This window comes from Apus apus, chromosome 1, assembly GCF_020740795.1.
Source record: "Apus apus isolate bApuApu2 chromosome 1, bApuApu2.pri.cur, whole genome shotgun sequence".
Lineage (NCBI taxonomy): Eukaryota > Metazoa > Chordata > Aves > Apodiformes > Apodidae > Apus > Apus apus.
The window spans coordinates 122129758-122152999 of record NC_067282.1 but is presented as its reverse complement, the minus strand read 5'-3'; the positions used below and the strand labels follow the sequence as shown (position 1 = coordinate 122152999).

General features: G+C 43.1%; 1 protein-coding gene across 3 annotated transcripts in view; it reads left to right on the top strand.

The window, feature by feature from the left end:
• GABRG3 (gamma-aminobutyric acid type A receptor subunit gamma3) overlaps positions 1–23242 on the top strand; it is a 317950-nt gene that overhangs the window by 245369 nt on the left and 49339 nt on the right. For all 3 annotated transcript variants that reach the window (XM_051608626.1, XM_051608625.1, XM_051608627.1), the window contains exon 6: positions 13935–14072. In XM_051608626.1, coding sequence (XP_051464586.1) covers positions 13935–14072 — 138 coding nt within the window. The remainder of the gene's footprint in view (positions 1–13934; positions 14073–23242) is intronic.

Sequence of the window (23242 nt, the reverse complement as noted above, 5' to 3'; positions counted from 1 at the left end):
GCTTAGAGTACCCTTGCAGCAGTTACATTTGCGGGTTCTTGAGTGGTGGCAGCTGCCTGGTGTCCTGGAGGGATGTGGGGGAGCCATAACATATCACAGGATCACAGAATTGTCAGAGTTGGAAGGGATCTCTAGAGATCACCTAGTCCAACCCCCTGCTAAAGCAGGATGCCCTAGAGCACATTACTGAGGGCTGCATCGGGGCGAGTCTTGAATGTCTCCAGAGAAAGGGACTCCACAACCTCCCTGGGCAGCCGGGTCCAGTGCTTTGTCACCCTCACAGGAAGAGGTTCCTTCTCATATTTAAATGGAACTTCCCATGTTCCAGCTTGTTCCTGTTGCCCCTTGTCCTGTCCCTGGGAACTACTGAAAAGAGTCTGGCTCCATCCTCCTTGCACCCACCCTTTAGATACTTGTAGGCATTAATAAGGTCTCCCCTCAGCCTTCTCATCTCCAGGCTAGGGTCCCAGCTCTCTCAGCCTTTCCTCATAAGAGAGATTCTCCAAACCCCCAGGCACCTTTGTCACCCTCCTCTGGACTCTCTTTAGTAGTCCTCCGTCTCTCTTGAACTGAGGAGTCTGGAACTGGACACACTATTCCAGATGTGGCCTCACCAGGGCAGTGTAGAGGGGGAGAATGACCTCCCTTGACCTACTGGCCACACTCTTCCTTATGCACCCCAGGATTCCATTTGCCTTCTCTGCAGCAAGAGCACGTTGCTGGCTCATGGATTATTTACTATCTACTAGGACTCCCAGATCCTTCTGCTCAGAACTACTTTCCAGCAGGTCCCCCCCTTAACCTATATTGGTGCATGAGGTTCTTCCTCTCCAGGTGCAGAACCTTATACTTGCCCTTGTTGAACCCCATTAGGTTCCTCTCTGTCCAGCACTCCAGCCTTCCCAGGTCACACTGGATGGCAGCACAGCCCTCTGGAGTGTCAGCCACCCCTCCCAATTTGTTATCATCAGCACACTTGCTGAGGATACACTCTGTCCCCTTGTCCAGGTCATTGATGGATATGTTGAACAAGACTGGACCAAATATTGACCTCTGGGGGACACCACTGGTTACAGGCCTCCAAGCTGACCTTGCTCTTTTAATCACTACCCTCTGAGCTCTGTCACACAGGCAGCTCTCAATGCACTTCACTGTCCACCCATCTAGTCCACACTTCTTCAGTCTCCTAATGAGGACGTTATGGGAGATGGTGTTGAAAGCCTTACTTGAAGTCAAGGTAGAGGATTCAGAGCTATTGGAGGCAGTTGTGTTTGCTCATGCACAGGCACAATGTTGCTGCTTTAAATCTTTAGCAGGTCACTTGAGGTCAAACTCCCTTTCTGGAGACCTGGGTGAGGTCATCTGGGGTCAAGCAGTCAGACCCTGGTTGTTACTTGAAGTCAAACTCCCTTTCTGGAGACCTGGGTGGGGTCATCTGGGGTCAACCAGTATGGTGTGTATTCTTACTTCAGATAGTATCTTGTTTTGAAACAAGGTACTGAAGAACTTGAACTTAATACCTCATAGTTAAACACAGGCACAGACATCTATGAATCTAAGAGCTGAGGAATGTTGCACCACAAAGGAAATTGCAATGTATGAGAGAAGTACAGCTGAAAAAATATTAGTAAGTTGGCTTCTTCAGCCTCACCTCTACCAAAGCGCTTCAATTCTTGAGCAACTGCTTGTCTGAGGAGATTTAGATCATGATCAGCATCTGGCACCTTAAATTGAGAAAGAAACTACCAGGAGACTCAGAATTTACCCTGCACTGTAAGATACTGAGATTTACAGTCACTGGGGATACCTGGGGAGTACAGTAAAAGAGCACGACTCCTCAGAAGCTTGAAAAAGGATGTTTTAGCTGACCTGAAGTAAAGCTAACCACAGTTTCATGTGCTTGAAATAACATGCCTGGACAAGAGATGAAGGCTTTGAGTTATACAGACACATCACAGAAAGATGGCTGTGATCATCCTTGTCCTTCAAGAGGTTACTAAAGGGCATCAAGAATACTTAGCCTGGTGTACTACACAGGAAGATCATTTAATTTCTATCAGCAGTATCAAAGAGCAAATGAGATTCAGATACTGGAGTTTGAGGGAAAAGAAGGCATTAACTGGAGAAACAACAGCATTGAGAGTCTTGGAAAGTAAATGACAAACCAAGACATCGATAAGTGCTTCCAGAGGAAAGAAAGCCCAAATACAGTGAACACAAAATGAATGTATTCACCAATGCATCATCACATTGTTGCTAATATTTAATTAAAATAGTGCAGTGCTCTAATTTAATTGGATCACAGACTTACAGAATGGTTTAGGTTGGAATGGATCATCTAGTTCCAAACCCTGCCCTTCCTCCCCCATACCCCCCATCATGGGCAGGGACACCTCCCGCTAGACCAGGTTGCTCAGAGCCCCATCCAGCCTGCCCTTGAACACTTCCAGGGATGGGGCATCCACAGCTTCTCTGGGCAACCTGTGCCAGTGTCTCACCACCCTCACACTGAAGAATTTCTTCCTAATATCTAACCTAACTCTCCCCTCTTCCAGTTTAAAGCCATTCCCCCTTGTCCTACCACTACCTACCCTTATAAAAAGTCCCTCCCCAGCTTTCCTGTAGCCCCTTCAGATATTGGAAGACCACTCTGAGGTCTCCCCGGAGCCTTCTTTTCTCCAGGCTCAGCAACCCCAACTCTTTTCAGCCTGTCTTCATAGGAGAGCTGTTCCAGCCCTCTGATCATCCAGCCCTCTTCATGGCCCTCCTCTGGACTCACTCCAACAGTTCCATGTCTTTCTTGCACTGGGGGCTTCAGAACTGGACAGAGTACTCGAGTACTGGAGTGGAACTGTAAATATGTCAGACTCAATAAAGTGTCCTGTCCTGAAACTTTGTTTTGTCAGATAATTTCTGATGAGAAAATCCTTGTTTTGGGACTTCCTTCTCAGACAGCAGTACTTCTCTTTTCTTCCTTTCTATTTTGAAGGCTCAAAAGATGCACTGATGCCACAAATTCTTCCCAAAAGCTAAGTTGCCATTTAAGGAATCAGTGAATTGTGTCAGCATCTTATCACTTCTCATATAAATCAGAATTAGTCCTGAGTAAAAAGATAATTGAGCAGTACTGTTGATGATGGTGACTGGATCCTCTAGTTCTTAGCCAAAGTGATATCATCATCATATTAAAGGACATTTTTAGGTAGAAAACCTTTCTTTTCAGTAAGAGATGTATCCTTTGACTTCAAGGCAGTGTTAAATCCATTATGGTGCTGTCATGGTTATGTTGCTTGATTTTTTTAATGAGCTCATGTTCTGTGAATAAGGTAACAGTGACCAATGCAAGTAAACAGGGCAAAAGTAATGTTTATAATTACTCTAGTTCTCACCTAAGTGCACGTGTCTTCAACAGCTGAAATAAATCACTTCAGGTTCAAAGCTCTCTAAAGCATTAATGTTTATCTGGTTTTATTATACCTACCTTTTAAAATACCTCAATAGTTTCCCTCTTTTGTTGTTGTTGGTTTTGTTTTATTTTGTTTATAATCAGTGAGTGAGGAAAAAATCTAGTCACATTCATTTGTGGATACAGAGAACTCAATATGCATTCAATTATGAGTATTTTCAATTATGATTATTGTTTTCCATAGATCTTAAGTAAACAAGTGAATGTCTCCATTCTCTTTTCGTACTTCTTCAGTCTTCCCTGCTGGGTTCCTCCTGAACATAATGAACGTTCTATACCATCTGATTTTTATATTTTTTTTTGGGGGGTGAACTTCCATTTATAAGCACACACACCTTCTGAGACCAAAGACTGGAAAGATACAGGAATAGATCACTGAGAAACCTCTTCGTCTGAAATGCTAAGAAGTTTGGATTAAGAATGCAGTTTGCTTACCACCAGTGAAACATTTACAAAGACTGCTAAGAAGAAAAAGAACCCAGGCATGATTTGTCATCCTCAGCACAGTACCAGAGAAGGATGCATTTCTGGACTTCATTATCCTCATATGGCTGGGGCTGTGTTGACAGGGGTCTCCTGATTAGCCTGAAGAAGAGTTTACTGAGGAAGCAAGGTGTGTCTGGAAGCAGCTGGCTGTCAGGTGTGAAGGGCTGCTCATCAGCTGCCTTTAATTGTGCTGGGACATCCTCCCTCTCCTGACCACCTTCAGCAGCAGTAGTCATATCTACTGAGCTCTTTCCACACCTGTGGTTCAAACTCTGACCACTAACTGATGGTGACAACTTCTCTTTCAGATCATGCTTTCTCCTGATTTTAACTATCTAACATGCTTGGAGAAGCAGAACCTTTGCAGAATCCAGCTATATATTTCAAATATATTCTTCTGTCATAAGCATCAGCCTCCTGGCAGATACTTAACTGAATCCTTTCTGGCCTGCTTCTCCCGCCCCCATTTTCAGCTTTGCTGCTGCTTTCATTAACTCCTCATCACATGCCCTGGGCATATATATTTTTCCAAGGCTAGGAAGGAGAGATGAGCGTCCTTGTTGCAATATTCCCTCTTACACAAGCTGGGTCTGCCTGTGTTATGTTTGGATACAACTTTGAGTACTAAATGTGGGGAATCAGCAGTAAAATAACAGGGAGGGAGTAGGAGGAATATGTCTAAAGAGATGAAAGAGACTGGGTTTTTTTATGTGTTTTTCTCTCTTTCCATGTCTTGGATACGTTTATAAAGAAAGTTTTCTTGACAGAAACCAGTGTTTCAAGAAGTCTCTGTCATTTTTGACATGGCTCCCTTCCTGCCATCTTCTTCCTATCTTCCCATCTCTACTCACTTCCTAAAACAGACCCATTGTCACAGGAAAGAATTACAGGATCCTCATGGTTGGAAAGGACCTCTAAGAGCACTGAGTATAATCATCAACACACAAAAAAACCAAACAAAAAAACCAAAACCAACCAACCAAATCCAAAACAAACAAACAAACAAAAAACCCCACAATAAACAAAAAAACAAACCGAACCAAAAACAACCTCATCCACTAGAGCATGTCCTGAAGTGCCACATCTACACTTTTCTTGAACACCTCCAGGGATGGTGATTCCACCACCTCCCTGGGCAGCCTGTTCCAGTGCCTGACCACTCTTTCAATATAGAAATTATTCCTAATACCCAATCGAAACCTCCCCTGGCGCAATTTCAGACCATTTCCCCTGCTCCTATCATTATTTACTTGGGAGAAGAGGCCAACACCCGCGTCACTACCACCTCCTTTCAGATAATTGTAGAGGGCCTCGAGGTCTTCCCTCACCCTCCTTTTCTTCAAACTAAACAACCCCAGTCCCTTCAGCTGCTACTTGTATAACTTTTTCTCTAGTCCTTTCACCAGCCTCATTGCTCTCCTCTGGACCTGCTCCAGCACCTCAGTGTCCTTCTTACAGTGAGGGGCCCAGAACTGCTCACAGTGCTCAAGGTGCAGCCTCACCAGTGCTGAGCACAGGGGCACGATCACTTCCCTACTCCTGCTGGCCACAATATTCCTGATACAAGCCAGAATGCCGTTAGCCTTCCTGGCCAACTGGGCACACTGCTGGCTTGTATTAAGCCAGCTGTCCACCAGTACCCCCAGGTCCCTTTCTGCTGGGCAGCTCTCCAGCCACTCTGCCCCAAGCCTGTACCACTGCATGGGGTTGTTGTGACTGAAATGCAAGACCCAGCACTTGGCCTCTTTGAACCTCAAACAATTGGCCTCAGCCCACTGATCCAGCCTGTCCAGGTCCCTCTGCACAGCTTTCCTACCCTCAAGCAGATCAACACTCCCACCCAATTTGGTGTCATCCGCAAACTTACTGAGGGTGCAGTCTAGCCCCTCATCCAGATCATTGATAAAGATACTGAACAAGACTGGCCCCAAAACTGAGCCCTGAGGGACACCACTGGTGACCAGCCACCAGCTGGATTTGACCCCATTTACCACAACTCTCTGGGCTCAGCCATCCAGCCAGTTATTTACCTTGTGAAGATGACATTTGTCTCTGCCATCATTAGCCACCTTCTGCAGGAGAATGCTGTGGGAGATGGTGTCAAAGGCCTTGCCAAAAGTTTAGGTAGACAACATCCACAGACTTCCCCTCATCCAAAAGGTGGGTCACATGGTCACAGAAAGAGATCAAGCTGGTCAAGCAAGACCTCCCTTTCACAAACCTATGCTGGCTGGCCCTGATCCCCTGGCTGCCCTGCACTTGCCATGTGAGTTCATTCAAGGTGAGCCTCTCCATGATCTTTGCTGGTACCAAGGTCAGGCTGACAGGCTGTACTTCCCTGGATCTTCCTTCCAGCCCTTCCTGTAGATGGGTGTCACATTAGGCAGCCTCCTGTCATCTGGGACCTCACTTGTTGACCAGGATAGTTGATACATGATGGACAGAGGCTTAGTGAGCTCATCCACCAGCTCCCTCAGGACTCTAGGGTGGATCCCCTCAGGCCTCATAGACTTGTGCCTGTCCAGGTGCAGAAGCAGATCATTAACTGCTTCCTCCTGGTTGATGGGGGGGTTGTTCTGCTCTCCATCCTTATCTTTCAGCTCAGGAGGCTGAACACCCTGGGGGGAGCTGCTCTGACTATTAAATACAGAGGCAAAGAAGGATTTTAGTACCTCAGCCTTTTCCTCATCCTTGGTTGAAACGTTCTGTGCTGCATCCAGTAAGGGATGGAGATTCTCCCTGGGTCTTTTGTTTACTGTTAATGTATTTATAAAAGCTTTTCTTGTTGTCCCTTATGTCGGTGGCCTACTTGAGCTCCAGCTGGGCCTTTCCCTTCCTAGTTTTTTCTCTGTGTGACCTATCGAGATCTCTGTACTCCTCTTGATTTGCCTGTCCCTTCTTCCAAATGTGGTAAACCGTCTTTTTTTTCTAAGTTCTAGCAAAAGCTCCCTGTTCAACCAGGCTGGCCATCTTCCCCACCCTTAAGGCTAGAGGCAGTATGCACTAACAGGCATGGATGCATCTATTGTTGTATTACAGAAGTTGCTGATTTTCCATCAGTGTTGATTCCTGTAGTAAACATGCTTCAGGGTCACTTGACACCAATTCTCACAGTTATCTTGTGATTGCATATGCCTCTCATGCAGACTGGAGATGGTTTTGGCCTTGACCCTTTTTTCCAACAGTTTGGAGGAGATTTCTGCGTATATGAGTCTCCACAGAAAGTGAAGCAAGTGAAGTTTAAATATTTTTAACCTTTCAGTTATTAATTCTGTGGTGGTGCTTTGAGAAGATGTGGTAACAGGAGTTCAATTAGTCCAGTAACCAAAAGGAAATAAAACAAAATCCACAGAATTTCACAGGTTGTCATGACAATTTGGGTTTGTGTTAGAATAGGTTCACCTCCAAAACTGAAGAAGTGCATTTATTATTTATCCATGGTTTTGAAGTTAAAGTCAGGGGTACACTTTGGAAATGTGTATGTTTAAGCCTGTGAATAGAGAAATAACTTCAACTAAATTTTTTCTTGATTTAATCGTACAAAGGCATGTAGTACCAGTGTTATAAAAAGCCAAATGGTCAAGGTACTGTCTAAAAGTCTTTGACATGGTAGTATATCAATCTAAAATCTTCTGAAGATTCTAACAGCTACAGAACAGTCTACAGAATAATCATCAGGTCAAAGAATAGGAGAATTTAAAGGCAATCAGATAAATGAATAGGGAGGGAAGTTAAGGTGTTGATACAGACTTTGGATGAGAAGCTCCTGAGTTGCAGGTTGCCAGCACTTGGATGGCTGTAACACAGAGCACACTCTTGAATGTCTTGGTTGTCTTCTTCCTATTCCGTGTCCTTTCCCAATTTACCAGCATCAACTGGAAAGCCTCCAGGACCTCCTGGAGCCTTGCCTTGATGCAGTGTGGAGATTCTTGCATAAGCCACCTGACAGGGTAAATGCACTTGATAGCAATTTGTTTAGTGTGGATGGCTTGAAGCCACAAGGTCAAGAATGTTAAGTAACTTAATGCTATTTGTCATGCGGGGGATGTGAAAGAAAACAGGCATTTCTACAGATAATATACTCTTAGTTGTGTTGTGGGCTGGGCAGCAGAGGTTGCATTTTTGTGTGGAAGTACTAAAGTCTCCAGATCTGATCTTTTCTAAAATGAAAAATTCAGAAGGCTAGAAGCAGTTAGGTTGTATACAAGAAAGACTGGATATCACTGAATGAAGAACCATCATGAGTAGTCCATGCTGTAAGTTCAATGAATCCTAGAGGTGATATACTGCCCAAATAGGTGTGTCATCATTCTGTAAGAAATATTGTATCTTTTAAATAAATTGAAAAGTGAAGTCACATGGCACTGGAGCAGAACTCAGTAGCAGTTATTTAGCAGGTTGAAACAACTCCCATTAAATCACTGGTGCAGATCTCCTTTGATGTTAAGTACCTCAACCATTATAAGAGCAAATGTCAGAAACTGTGGATTAAAGGGACTGCTATTGAAAGGGCATGATGGCCTGTTGCTTACTCTTTAATGACAACAAATAATAGCAAAAGTAGGTATTCTGAAATTGAATCTGTCTCCTCTTAGTCAAAAATATAGGCAAAATCCTGAAGGATGGGAGTCTCATGAACTTGTTTCTGACTATGTGTTGCTCATGTCAAACTAACCAGCTATGCCTTGGATAATATGATAGCAAGCTTCCAAGCTTACTGACAGCTTAATGGATTTTTGGTGGGGTGGACATGAGGTGAAAAACAAAGCCCCGTGAATTCAAGACTAATTGACACAACTTTTTCATCAACACTTGGAAAAAAAAAAAAAAAAAGAAGCAGCTCATTTTGGATAAATTTAAAATATTGTATTTTGTAATTTTTTTTAATTATTTTTTTTGCTTCCAGGGTATTTGAAACATTTTTACTTGTAGAGGTTTCTTAGAACTTACCTTCCTGTTCAGTAAACATGGTGAATCTGGTGTTTAGTTTCAATGTGCGTGACAATTCAAAATTAAGCCGTGTGGGCTGGTTTGCTTCTTCCAGTCAGTCTTCTGACCAGTGTTTGAGTGACTTGCAATGATTATGGTGAAAATTATCTGGGAAAAGGGACCCCACCTACTGCCTGATACAAAATAAGCAAATTAGCACTTTGAGCCACAAGTTCTGCAGTGGGAACTGGTGTTAAGACTGCAACAGGGCAAGGATTTTCCCTCTTCCACATCAGGAGAGCCACAAATTCTGAAGTGGGAGCTCATGTCAGGACTGCAACAGGACCATTGCTAACAATTTATGGGTTTAGGACAAGAATTAGATTGCATGCTCCAGAGATAATGTAATGCTAATGGGACAAGTAAGTTAATGCTTGCATGACATAAGGTTAGTAGTACATGCAGTAATTGTAGGAGCATCCCTGTATTATAGGGGGTAGAGGGTGGTACGTCATGATGTGAGGACTACATGTTTCTGTGGTTGAAGCAACAACAGCGGCTTTTCAGGCCATAGGTCTTGGAGAAAAGCCAAGTAGGAACTTCTATGACTTATTGTTTTTTTAGCAGTGTGTTTTGTGTTGGGGGGATTAGCAGTTGCATCTAACCCCTCTCCTTATTATGGGGTGGTTGGTTTGGCAGTTGCCTCTGTTTTAGGGTGTGGATGATTGATGAGCCTTGGGCTCTTTTCTGTGTCATTGTTTTTTTTTATAGTGTGTTTGGGGGGAATGTTGGTGGTTTTTGTGTATTCTGTGTCGTTGGCAGCTGACCCTGTTCCTGAGACTTGGGGGGATTGATGTGTTATAGGGTATGGGGCTGGGTTTGTTTTAGTGTTGGTTTTGTGGGGGTGGTGGTGGGAGGTTTTGTTGAGGGATGGAAGTTGGGGGTGGTGACTGTTGATAGTAGGGGGATGTTCTCTGGTCGGTTGGATTTCAGTGGTGTGGCTATGTTCTATTCTTGGGGGGTGGGGATGTTTTTGGGGGGTGGGTGGGGCTTACTGTTGACTCTGTTTGTTGTGTTGGAGCTTGTGTGGGGGCTTTCTCGTGGAGCAGTTCGGGCAGTTAGGTGGATGGTCAGAGAATAATTTAATGAAAAATGCCAGCTTCGGGAGTTGGAGATAGAGGTTTAAGCCCTTTTTTTCCAATGCTTGGTTTGGAGAAACTCTTAAGAAGGGGTATAATCTTCATTCTTTGGTTTACAAGACCAGTGTTGTTATAAACTATTAGAATATTTTAGTAGTTGAGTATCTTTTTCTCTAGAGCTCCGGTAAGGGGCAAGAGGATTAGGAGGATGATGAAGTAGGTGAGGGAGGCTAGTTGACCGATGATGATAAACAGGACAAGGATTCCTCCACAATCAGGAGGCCAATCAGGAGGCAGGATTAGGACCCAGACTGCATTGCAGCTCCTCTTGTGGCCCTTATACTGCTTTGTAGGGACGGGGTGGTTCTGCCACTGCTGACATGGAGGCCATCTGATGCTTCTTCCCTCCTGAACTCCAGATAAAAGATATGAGAGTCTCCATGAATTAAGTCAATCTGTGAAGGCTTCTGAGAGCCTGTTTAACTAACCTGATCACCTTCTATGACAAGATCATCCATTTAGTGAATGAGGGAAATGACGTGGATGTTTTTACTAAAGTCAAGTCAGTGACACAGTTTCCCACCGCATTCTCCTGGAGAAGCTGTGAGGTCGTGGGATGGACCAGTGTATGCTTCACTGGATAAAAAAACTGGCTGGATGGCCAGACACAAAGAGTTGTGGTAAATGGAGTTAAATCCAGTTGGTAGCTGATCACAAGCAGTGTACCCCAGGGCTCAGTGCTGGGGCCAGATTTCTTCAGCATCTTTATCAGTGATCTGGGCGAGGGTCTTGAGTGCATCCTCAGTAAGTTTGTAGATCAACACCAAGTTGGGCAGGAGTGTCCATCTTCTTGGGGGGTAGGAAGCATGTGCAGAGGGACCTGGACAGGCTGGATCAATGGGCTGAGGCAAACTATGAGGTTCAATGAGGCCAAGTGTTGGGTCCTGCACTTGGGTCACAACAACCCCAGGCAACTCGACAGGCTTGGGGCAGAGTGGCTGGAAAGGACATGGGGGTGCTGTTGACTAAGAGCCGGTTGAACACGAGCCAGCAGTGTGTCCAGGTGGTGAAGAAAGCCAAGAGCATCCTGGCTTGTATCAGAATAGTGTGGCCAGCAGGAGCAGGGAAGTGTTTGTCCCCCTGTACTCAGCAATAGTGAGGCCACACCTCAAATACTGTGTTCACTTTTGGCCCCCTCAATACAGGAAGGACATTGAGTTGCTAGACCCAGTCCAAAGAAGGGCAGCGAAGCTGGTGAAGGTGTCCCAAAAGTAGAGTCAAGTCACCTGGGGTGCAAGAAGCCGATCCACACACAGAGTTGAGATATTTGCTTTAATATCCAGTTCTACACTGAAAAGGGAGCAGAGTGGTATTCCACAAAACAAGCTCAGTTTCCTGAAACACAAGTGCTACTTTTATAGCCAAAAACTTGAGAAATAACTTTATCCCTAACATTATTCTATCATTTGCACATGATTGGTCAACTCATTCCTTCCTTCCATTTAAAGTGGCAATGCTCAAAAATTTCACTGAATGCTCAAAGAGCGAGGGGCTGTATGTCAGTAGGGGTCCCTCTAGCCTATGGGTGGGTATTTTAGTATGCTAATAGCTCATTAATACATTAATGTTATGTTAATATGGTGAATCCAATTACTCAGTGTTTTCTACCAGCGCTCAAGGCTGTAACCAAGATAAGCTGTGGGGAGTGCTTCTCTCCATCCCTTTCATCTGCCTTGCAGGTGTCCTGCAGGCCTGTCTCAAGGCTGGGCTGTTGACTACTTGGGATGTGCTTTTCTCTAACAGGAATCTTATTATTATAATTATTGCTATTATTATAATTATTATTATTATTGCTTATTATTATAATTATTGCTGCTTCACTGTTACCCAAGCCCTATTTTTATTCTGCATGTCCCTGATGTTCTCTTTTATATGATTTTTCCCCAAATGTGGTTTTTCCCCAAAGTTTTACTTATTTCAATTAATAACTGACATCAAAGGGTCTAGAGCACAAGTCTTATGAGGAATGTCTGAGGGAACTGGGGTGGTCTTTTTCTGGAGAAAAAGAGACAACAACTACCTGAAAGGAGCTTGTAGCAAGGTGGGAGTCAGTCTGTTCTCCCACGTAACAAGTTATAGAACAAGAGGAGATGGCCTCAAGATGTGTCAGGGGAGGTTTAGATTGGATATTAGGAAAAATTCAGTGAAAGGCTTGTCAGGCACTGGAGCAGGCTGTCCAGGGATGTGGTGGAGTCCCCATCCCTGGAGGTATTTAAAAGATGTGTAGATGCAGGGACATGGTTTAGATGGACTTGGCAGTGTTAGGTTTATGGTTGGACTTGATAATCTTAAGGGTCTTTTCCAACCTAAATGATTCTATGATTAAATGTAGGACTTTCCATTAGAGAGAGACCTTGTTTGGTCAGAAATGCAATCAGAGGGCTCAGTCCTCTAGGAGCAAGGCTTGAAAAGATTTCAGAGGATGTTGGGCTAAAGCTCAGAGGCCCTGGAAATCCTGACTTCTCTCACTGTGCCTCTGCATCGCCTGACATAATCAGCCAGTCAGGAAAAGTTAACCTTTAGATCCATCTCACAGACTAGCACAGCAGAATTGGCAGCCGAATCTGCTTGGCGGGAAGAGTTCTTGTGGAGAGCGGCAGAGCTGGTGTTTGTTACTCAGCTGGGTCCTTCATCCCTTATTGCTTTATTTACATCGATGGGAAATATATGAGCATGGCATTCTAAATTAACACATGGTCATTTTCTGCAGATTGAAACTGAGGGTCTGGAGAGCACTTTTCATGCTGTGTTAGTGTGAAGGATAAAAGAGCCTATGCATACCTTACAGGACTGCCCCAGCAGGGTGGAACCTTAAACAAGACGAAGAAAACACTCATAGGAGTAAAGTACCAAGAAAATAGCACCATGACCAGAAGTTGTTTTGTAGTGCAAATATAAAAATTTATCAGTATCTAATGAAAAAAAATATAATTAAAAAATTGCAGCTGAGACAGTTTTATTAACTGGCTGTTGTTGTTGTTCGATTTTTAATTTGCCTTGTAATCTACATCTACTATATTAATTATTAGTTAAATAGGCATTTATTGTATTATGCCTTAGAGAACAATCTAGTTTCAACTAGCTTGGGTGTGCTGCTGTTTTCTAGGTGGTCTATTATTATGGTTTGGGCTGGTTGGAGATTAATTGTTGGACTTCTATTGGAAAATGCCATTCTCAAGCAAAAAGGAAATTAAATATTGGCATGAGGATTAATTGTGACTACTAAGTGCTAAACTGATAAAGGAAGACTTTCAGAAGCTATTTCTGCTGTAGAAATCAGGTGATGTCTCATTAAATACCACAGCCTTTAGAAGTAATATGATGGCATAATCACTTTTCAAATCCCCTACTAATTAAAAATTTGCTTTTTTGCACTGCATTGAGCTCATTTCAGAAGTACAGTAGCACACACAACATTAGAACTATTGTCACTTTTAAAACAATCTGTTCTTTCCAATTTCTTACATCTTACACTGATATCTCCCTTTTTTTTTTACATTCTGTTGGTCTGCACAATTTATTCAGGTTGTATGTAAAGCAGTATAATGCTGTGCATGGACCTCAAGTTAGTACAATCAACTGCATCTCTGAAGAGATCTGCTTCTGATAGAACCAATCTGAATTTTCTCTCTTGGGAAAGAATAATGATTGAGAAAAAGAATCATTTTGCTAGTATTATTACTCTATTTTTGTGTGCCATGCAGCTCTTTAGCTGAATTATACCATCAAACTCTCTGGGAAAGCATCAGGTCAGAAATTTAAGTATTCCTTCATAGCTCTCAGTCAGTGAACAGATACTGTTTTGCAGGACCTTTTTATTAAATGCAATATATATGTCTATTTTTAATTTCTAGATGGCTACCCTAAAGAGGAAATGATTTACAGATGGAGAAAAAACTCAGTGGAAGCTGCTGACCAGAAATCTTGGAGACTTTATCAGTTTGACTTTATGGGTCTGAGAAATACTTCAGAAATTGTGAAAACCTCTGCAGGTGAGAATGATACAAATGGCAATGCTTGTTTTGGGGAGAAAAAAACCCAGCCAAAAAACCCCAACAAATATTTGTTCCAAGTCTCATTCCAGTGCAATTTGATGTCAATGTGTACCAATGTTCAGATTAAAACCTTTAAAGTGCAGACTTCAAAGCTATTGACTTTGTCTAGATTTTGATAACTTCCTTCTCTTCTCTACTCTGTAGGTAATTTCACAAATTGAGGAACAAACACTAACTTGACTTAGCTATATATACCTGAATTTACCATATGATTTTCATGCCTCAGTTAAGTTTATTAAGCCATTTGTGCTTGAAATATGTTTCCAAGGGATATTTGGAGCACAATGGTATGGTCAATGAAATCAGAAACTTTCATCATTCAGCCACCAGTTCAGTTTTTTTCTTAATATTTCAAAACCAGATTTGCTCAGCTGATAAATGCCTTTGCTAGTGGCCTTACCAATTGATTGCCATTAAAATGTAATTATGCCTGGTTTATTTCTTCAGAAATCTCATTGTTTCTTGCAGTAACAGCAACAAAAGGAAAAAAAAAAGTATAAATAGAGTACATTATTTAAACTGCATAAATTCTCATAAAGTTCAAGCAATGTCTAAACTTTATAGATGACTCTGGAGCAAGCATTTGGTAAGTCTTCTCCCAGCTGCAAGATGAACCTGCTACACTCAACCTTCTGCTTAACTGGTGATGATTTTTTTGAAAAATCCAATTTATTCTTTTTTTTTCAACTGTGAGCTAAGCTGTGGTATTCTCTTGGAAACTCTATGGCTAATAGTAATAATAAAAAACTTAAATCACTGCAAGTACAGCTGTTGGGTCATGGACCACCCAATAACATCAGTGACGTTTTCTCAGGACTGGATAGCAATTTTGCTAACAATGAAAAGCCACCAAAGCTTTAGTGAATATTTTGGGTTGGTAGTTTACCGGAGCAAAATGTTGCAAATAGTGCACATGTAAAAGTTCATTTCTGTTACAGATAGAGATCATAGAATGGTTTGGGCTGGAACAGAACTTTAAAGGTAATCTAGTCCAACCCCCTGCAGGAACATCTTCAACTAGATCAGAGCCACATCCAACCTGCGTGTTTCCAGGGATAGGGCATCTATCACCTCCCTAGGCAACCAGTTCCAGGGTTTCACCACCCTCATTGTAAAAACACTCTTCCTAAAATCTAGTCTAAATCTACTCTTTTTCGATGTAAAACCATTACCACTTGTCCTGTCACTATAGGTCCTGATAAAAGTTTTGTCCCCTTTTTTTCTTGTAGGCCCCCTTCAGGCACTGGAAGGCTGCTATAAAGTCTCTCTGGAGCCTTCCCTTCTCCAGGCTGAACAACCCTGGTTCTCTCAGACTGTCCTCATAGCAGAGGTGCTCCAGCCCTCTGGTCATTTTTGTTGCACTCCTCTGGACCTGCTCCAACAAGTCCATGTCTTTCCTGTGCTGATGACTCCAGAGCTGGGCACAACACTCCAGGTGGGGTCTCATGAGAGTGCAGTAGAGGGGCAGACTCACCGCCCTTGACCTGGTCAAGGGTCACACTTCTTTTTATGCAAGCCAGGAGACTTCTGGCCTTCTGGGCTGCAAGCCCATATTGCTAGCTCATGTCTAGCTTTTCATCCACCAGTATCCCCAAGTCCTTCTCTAAAGGGATGCTCTCGATTCTTTTATTCCTCAGACTGTACTGATGCTGGAGATTATCCCAATACAGGTGCAGGACTTTGCACTTGGCCTTGTTGAACTTCCTGAGGTGACACGATCCCACTTCTTGAGCTTGTCCTGGTCCCTTTGCGTGGCATCCCATCCCTCAGACATGAACTGCACCGCTCACCTTATTGTCTGCAAACTTGCTGAGGGTCCACTCATTCCCACGGTCTATATATTTGATGAGGATATTACACAGTACTCCAATTTAGAGAGAAGGATGTTGTAGGGAACCATGTCAAAAGCCTTACAGAGGTCCAGACATATAATACCCGTAACTCTTCCCTTCTGCACTGATGTAGTCACTCCATCATAGAAGACCACTAGGTTGGTCAGGCAGGTCTTGCTCTAGATAAGGTCATGCTGGCTGTGGTGAATCACCTCTCTGACCTCCATGTGCCTTAGCACAGCTTCTTGGAAGATTTGTTCCATGGTCCTCCAAGGCACAGAGGTGAGGCTGGCCGATTGGTAGTTCCCACGGTCCTCCTTTCTTCCCTTTCTAAAAATGAGCACAATGTTTCCCTTTTTCAAGTCACCAGGGACTTCACCTGACTGCCATGATTTGGCTTGCCAACAACATCAGCCAATTCCCTCTGCACTCTGGGAAGCATCTTATCAGGTCCCCTAGATTTATATTTATTCAGTTTTCTCAGGTGGTCTCAAACTTGATTGTCTCTTACAGTGGGAGGGAATTTGCTTTCCCAGTCCCTGTCTTGCAGTCCATCCACTCAAGGGGTGTGGGAAGAGAAGTTGCTAGTGAAGACCGTTCTGCACACCTGACGTAAAAAGCCTCAATGCATTCCAAGAGTCTCCTTGGTTGCCTGCAGCTCACTGTGCTAGTTTTCCAGCAGATGTCAGGGTGATTGAAGTCCTCCAGCAGGGCAAGAGCCTGTGAGCATGATGCCTCCTGTAGCTGGAGTAAGAAAGCTTTGCAAGTAGACTCCCCTTGATCAGGTGGCCTGTAGTAGGCACCAACCACAAGGTTCCTGTTGTTGCTTCAATCTCTAATGCTTACCCATAAAATCCTTGCAGTCTGTAAGTTCCTCAGGAGTGCAATTTTCTCAGGTGAGTTAGCCATAAATTGAACCAGCAGTTGGTGGACAACAGTCAAGTGCTAAACATCAAAGTATTAAAGTATCCGTGTATCTGGACATGGAGCTCATTGGAAGGGATGGTATAAGAGGAGAGAAAGCCCTGCTTTTTCTGCTTTGCTAATATCTGGAGTGATGCCATCCTGAGTTTTCATCAAGAACTGCAAATACATATGAAAGGAGAATGACCAAGTCAGCCATATTAAGATGTTGACAGTGTCTTGATAAACAGATCTATTAATCTGTTCCTTTGCACAGGATAAAGCCATTTTAGAGAGGTCTCATCCAAGTGAGTAAAAGGTTTATGTGGAGCAAGGAAAAATGTATTTCCTATGCTCTTCTTACTCTGTGCCCTGTTTTTACTAAGATGAATGAGCTGACAGTATGTTTTTCCTATTCTTGCTGTTGCAGCTTCTGCCCACCCATGTTTATGAGTGCAAAACCCGATAGCAGTGTTGAACTGAACCTACTGAAGCCATCATGACATTTCTATTCTCCCAAAGGTATCACAGTAGCAGAAAAGCTGTTGGTGAAATGGAGTTTATTCAAACACTAAAAAAACAGCTCTCAAAACTCAAACCAACCTTATCAAGAGGTTGTGAAAACTAAATTTGCAAGGAACAAAGTAACATGTATAGGTCAGATTTTAGATAGAAGAAGGAGTTGTGCATATGGCCTATTTATTCTGGCCAGCAGACAGCTGACAAGGGGCTCTCGTTCCATAAATATGTGAAAGATGTGAACAGTAAAACCCTGTGTTTGCCCATGGACCTGAATTTGCATAAAATAGACTCTCTGTTTGTAGGCTCAAGACAGAAAGGGAGAGCAGCATAGCTCAGAGTGCTGCACAGGGAATCATTCAGGCTAATGAGTTAGGAGAAGAGAAGCAGGCAGGTTGCCAATTGCACCTTCCTGGTAAGGACAGGTACTAAACATCCTCTTTTCCTCCCAAGGGAAATGATGTTAACTACTATTATATGGGTACTTAAAAGCAGACTAGGTAAAATGTGCAAAACTGTACTGCAGAGAGCAGCCCACCTCTGGCAGGAGGTGGATTTAAAGCCCTAGAGTTGTTGTGGATTTTTTTTTTTTTTTTGCTTCTGACTTACACCTTTCTGCTGGTTTATGACACTATTAATTCTCACTAAATTGTGTGTTCATCTATAATGTGAAAACTACTTGCAGTGTTACCTACCTGTGTCTAGTTCAGGGCTGCCTTTTTTTAGCTCCTTTTCAGCAAGAGAGATAAGACTGACCACCTGGTAATAGGCTGCTGTTCTTTTAGTATTTGCATAAGCCCTTTCTTGGTAGACAATTTTCACCACAAAATCACTTGATGTAGTACTCAGCAGAGTTCTGCAATTTGATATTCTTTCAGTCTTTCTAAATCTTCTTCACACATGTAAATAACCTTTATGTTCATCTAGGGCATTTTCAGAGGTCCACAAGTAGGAAGCCAGCTATCACAAAGAGTGTATTTCTGAAACCTAAGCAAGATGACCAAATGTTGTCATCTCTTGCCTTGAACCACCAGTGGCTTCAAGCATTGCCACACTGGTGTGCTCTAGTCTTGCAAGAATACAATAATCTGGCAACCAGAGAAATTTCTCCATTGCCATCTGGAAGGGATGTTCAGCTTTTTCTTGAGGATGTTTTTTTAATTTCATGCAAAGATGCAAACACAACTAGATAAATGTCTACTGCATATGGTGATTAAATGGAATACACAGCAGAAATTACTGTGCGGGTGCTGTGGTCCTGAACCTTGATCTTATACCCCAAGTAAGCTCTTGCTGTCAGGTGATACCAGACTGATTCACAAGTACTAAAGAATTCCTCTGTTGCCATCTGGCAAGATACTCCAATGCTGTAGCAAGAGCAATTCTCTTGCTACAGTGTCAAATAAGGCTGACAAATCTAATGAAAGTACAGGGAATACTAAGCCACCTGGCATTGAGCTGTTGAAAAGAAGGAACTGCACATAAGAAGAAAATGCTTGGATTTTAAAACTGCAGTGGAAGGGTGAGCAGGGTAACAAGAGAGAGAACACCATCCTTAAAAGCAGCCAGTGTGTGTTTGCAGTAAACTTCAGGTGTCTGAGTCCCAGCCTTTCCAAGTATGGTTGAGGGGGGAGAAAATACCACAAAAAGACAGGAAAAGAAAGGGGAAGGGGAAGGGGAAGGGGAATGGAAAGGAAAGGGGAAGGGGAAGGGGAAGGGGAAGGGGAAGGGGAAGGGGAGAGAAAGAAAGGGAAGAGGAAGAAGAAGAGGAAGACGAAGGGCAAGGGCAAGAGAAGGGAAAGGGGAAGGGGAAAGGAAAGGAGAGGAAAGGAAAGGAAAGGAAAGGAAAGGAAAGGAAAGGAAAGGAAAGGAAAGGAAAGGAAAGGAAAGGAAAGGAAAGGAAAGGAAAGGAAAGGAAAGGAAAGGAAAGGAAAGGAAAGGAGAAATGGAAAGGAAAGGAGAAATGAAAAGTAAAGGAGAAATGAAAAGGAAAGGAAAAGGGAAAGGAAAGGAAAAGGGAAAGGAAAGGAATACAAGAGTAAAACTCATGGAGTGAGCTGTAGTCTTGCTTGCAGTGCTGATATGTCCCCCAAGGAAAGTCTGTTCATTCTTTTTTGAACTACTAAATTTTTTACATTGCTGGAAAAACACAAAGACCTCGTAGCTACTAAATCTAATTTTCATTTACTTGAAAACTTTGCATCATGCAAATCCTATTTGTGTTTTTCCTCAGAAGCCTTTAGCCTTAGAGATTTTTGCAGTCCAAAGGAGCCTTTGCATACATAAATTCAAGATAATTCTTCAGAAATAGAAAACACCATAGAAATGCCCTATTAAAAAACTTTAAGAGCTGGTCACTAAAAATGAAATATAGAGAACCAGAGAGAAAGTATCATCTCATAATGTCTGAATAACCCCCCTGCATCCATACTCAAACCCAATAAACAGCCATACCTACCACCACTTTTGCATACATACAACTGATGGGTGACTGTTAGTGGAGCCTGCCAGTCATATGACTTCTAAACTGTGCTTAATATTTTGAAATAGCTGTTTCACTAAGTACCTCAGCTTACGTGATGCTCTCAGCCCTGTATCACAGGACTGCAAATCAAGGTTAATAACTGTTGTCACAGATTCAGATAAAGCTCTTTGAGACAATACTAATAACAACACAAATACTTTGTTGCAGAGGTCTCAGTAAGTAGCAAGTGAAAAACTACCCTAGAACAAAAATAAGAATGCTTGTCTTTAAAGAAGGTGCAAAGGCCTACATAAATAACTATTGGCAGAAAAAGGAAGGACTAGAAGTATTTTTATAGGGAGGCTAGATTTCATTGGGTCATCCTCCCTGAGGGCCAGGGATGGATCAGGCAGAGACAGGTAATAGCTGATGTTCCTTGCCTTTGTCAGAAGACCAGCACACTCCCAGCGATTTATCCAGGGGAAAAGATGCTCATATTTCTAGCTCTGCTTCTTGGTGAGCAAAGAACAGCTGGCTTCAACTGTGCCCTTGTGGCTAAGAAGGCCAATGGCATCCTGGGGTGCATTAGAAAGGTGTGGTTAGTAGGTCAAGGGAGGTTCTCCTCCCCCTCTATTCTGCCCTGGTGAGTCTGCGTCTGGAATATTGTGTCCAGTTCTGGGCCCCTCAGTTCCAGAAGGACAGGGAACTGCTTGAAAGAGTCCAGTGCAGAGCCACAAAGGTGATGAAGGGAGTGGAACATCTCCCTGATGAGGAAAGGCTGAGGGAGCTGGGTCTCTTGAGCTTGGAGAAAAGGAGACTGAGGGGTGACCTCATCAGTGTTTACAAATATGTTAAGGGGGAGTGTCAGGAGGACGGAGCCAGGCTTTTTTCAGTGATGTCCAGTGATAGGACAAGGGGCAATGGGTGCAAACTGGAGCATAGGAGGTTCCATGTGAACGTCAGGAAGAACTTCTTTACTGTGAGAGTGCCAGAGCACTGGAACAGGCTGCCCAGAGAGGCTGTGGAGTCTCCTTCACTGGAGACATTCAAACCCGCCTGGACACGTTCCTGTGTGATGTGCTCTGGGTGATCCTGCTCTGGCAGGAGGGTTGGACTGGGTGGTCTTTCGAGGTCCCTTCCAACCCCTAGGATTCTGTGATTCTGTGATTCAGAAACCATTACAAAATCAACATTCTCTTACTTTCCAGTGTTCCAGAGTGCCTAGCTGTAGGCACAGAAGGCCCCTGAGGAGCACAGATATAAATGGCAGTATGGGGTTCAATCAGCAGTCCAGCCATCACCTATAGGTACATGTTGATGAGGCAGGACCATCACCCAGCCCAGTCATTGGGTTGGCAGGGCAAGGCCGGGGTCAGCAGCAGGCAGCTAAGCTCTTCAGCATGGGGAAGGGGTTTAAGGAGGGTGGCAGAGAAGGGTGCTCACAGGCTGATCAGGGCAGCTGGAGCCTGTTGGTGCATGCAGGGCCGTGACAATGAGTGTAAAAAGATGCACAAGATGTCATAGCTGCAGAATATGGTTGTGTTTGTGCATGTTTGTTTTTAATGATCTGATTCAATCACACCCTCTCCTGTGCTAGCTAACTGATCTGAATACATTTATTTAATGAATATACATGAAGTTCTTTTGGTTTTTAAAGTCATTGAAATTTTTAATGTCCCACTGAGTCCTGATGGCACATCACAGGATGCTTGTCATCTCTGTGTTCTTCCAAGAAAAAATGTGAGTTTTTTTTTCCTCAAATACTAAATTCAGTGGTTCCAGCACACATTCTCTCAGCTGGCTGTGCTGCACAGACTGTGTTTAATCAGATGGCATCCTGAAGCAGACAAGTGGAGCCTCAGACAAATTCACCACATTGTTTGAAAACAGTGCCTGTTTTTACTTGTCTCACATCCTAAGAGCTTTGCCTCTTTCAGCCAGGGCATCACTTAATCTCGTTTCCTTCCATGGTTTACATCCCTCAGCAAACGTCTGCTCTCAGTTCCTATGATTCCAGACTGTGTCCTCCTTCCAAATACTGTTCCCTCCTCCCATTATCCTGTCCTGCCTGACTCCTAATGTGAGTGCAGAAGGAAAGACTTTGCCTTTTTTGTTTGTTTTTTTTTTTTACCTGGCACAAGTGAAGAGGCAACTGGATTCCAGCACCCCAGAACCTTCTTCCCCCTAGTGCTAGACAATATCTTCTGTGTGGCCAGCATGTGTGTGTGGAAGAAGCCTGTCTAACACTCTCCAAAGAGATAGAACAGAAAATGGTTTTGGTGGAAGAATTCTCTGTTGCTTTGGTCTCCAGCTCTTGAGGTTCACAAACCTCCCCTGGCCTTTTTACACTTCTAGATACATCCCCTTCTCATGGTTATTGGTCTTCCTTTGTGTCAGGTAGATGTAATTATGCTCATAGCTGTCCTTGGCTTCTCGAAATGTATAGTCTTCCCTATCACATTTCTTTCTGCTTTCTCACCTTACCCACACAAGCACACACATACAACTTCTCAGAATCCTTGTGCATCTTCTACACCCATGGGCCCTCATCCCCAGAAGCTCCAGCACTGCCAAACCAGTGGGTACCAGGAATGCACCCTTCAAAGCCCTTCTTGCCCGGCTGTCCAGCTCCAGAACTGAAGATACGTCTGCTGTCTTCACGCGGGCGGATGTGCACACCATGCTAGCAATTGCAGCCTAGTTTTCACTCATCTTTTTTTCCTTATCTGTATCTTTCTCCACAACATAACTTTGTCCTGCATGAAATCCATCCAACCTTGTGGAAGAATAGACTTCAAATAGATTGAAAACTCTACTTAGTACTCAAAAATAATACCTAACATTCACCCACACCTCACAGAACTAACCCATGGCATATATAACAAAATCACCTTCCTACTTTTTACCTGCTCATTTTTCATAGTTCATTGTAAAATATTACTCCAATAACATCTTTAAATCCAGAATGTTTATACAGCTTAAAATTACTTTATGTGCAGCATCAAATACACAACCTGGATTTGAATTGGCTGTCATTCTTTGCCTCCTTTAAGAGTAACAGAATAATACTGAAGGTCTTTGCCACTGCAATAATCTCTGTAATGAAGGAATATTGTATGACTTCTTTTCTGACAGTAAACACCAATTTATGTGAAAACAGAAAACCACCCCAATTATAAGAGGATTTAGCAATAATTGTTTTGTTTACAGATTTTATCTCTGATGCAGCTTTTGCAATATATCAAATCCATTTAGTAGAGATGATCCACAGTGGCTATATTGACTTTAAAAGATATTCATATGTCAAATGATAATTGATTAGAATGATTTTGAATAGGAGAGAATTTTTCATTTTTTTTAACAGCACTTCATCTTCTACTGGTATTGTA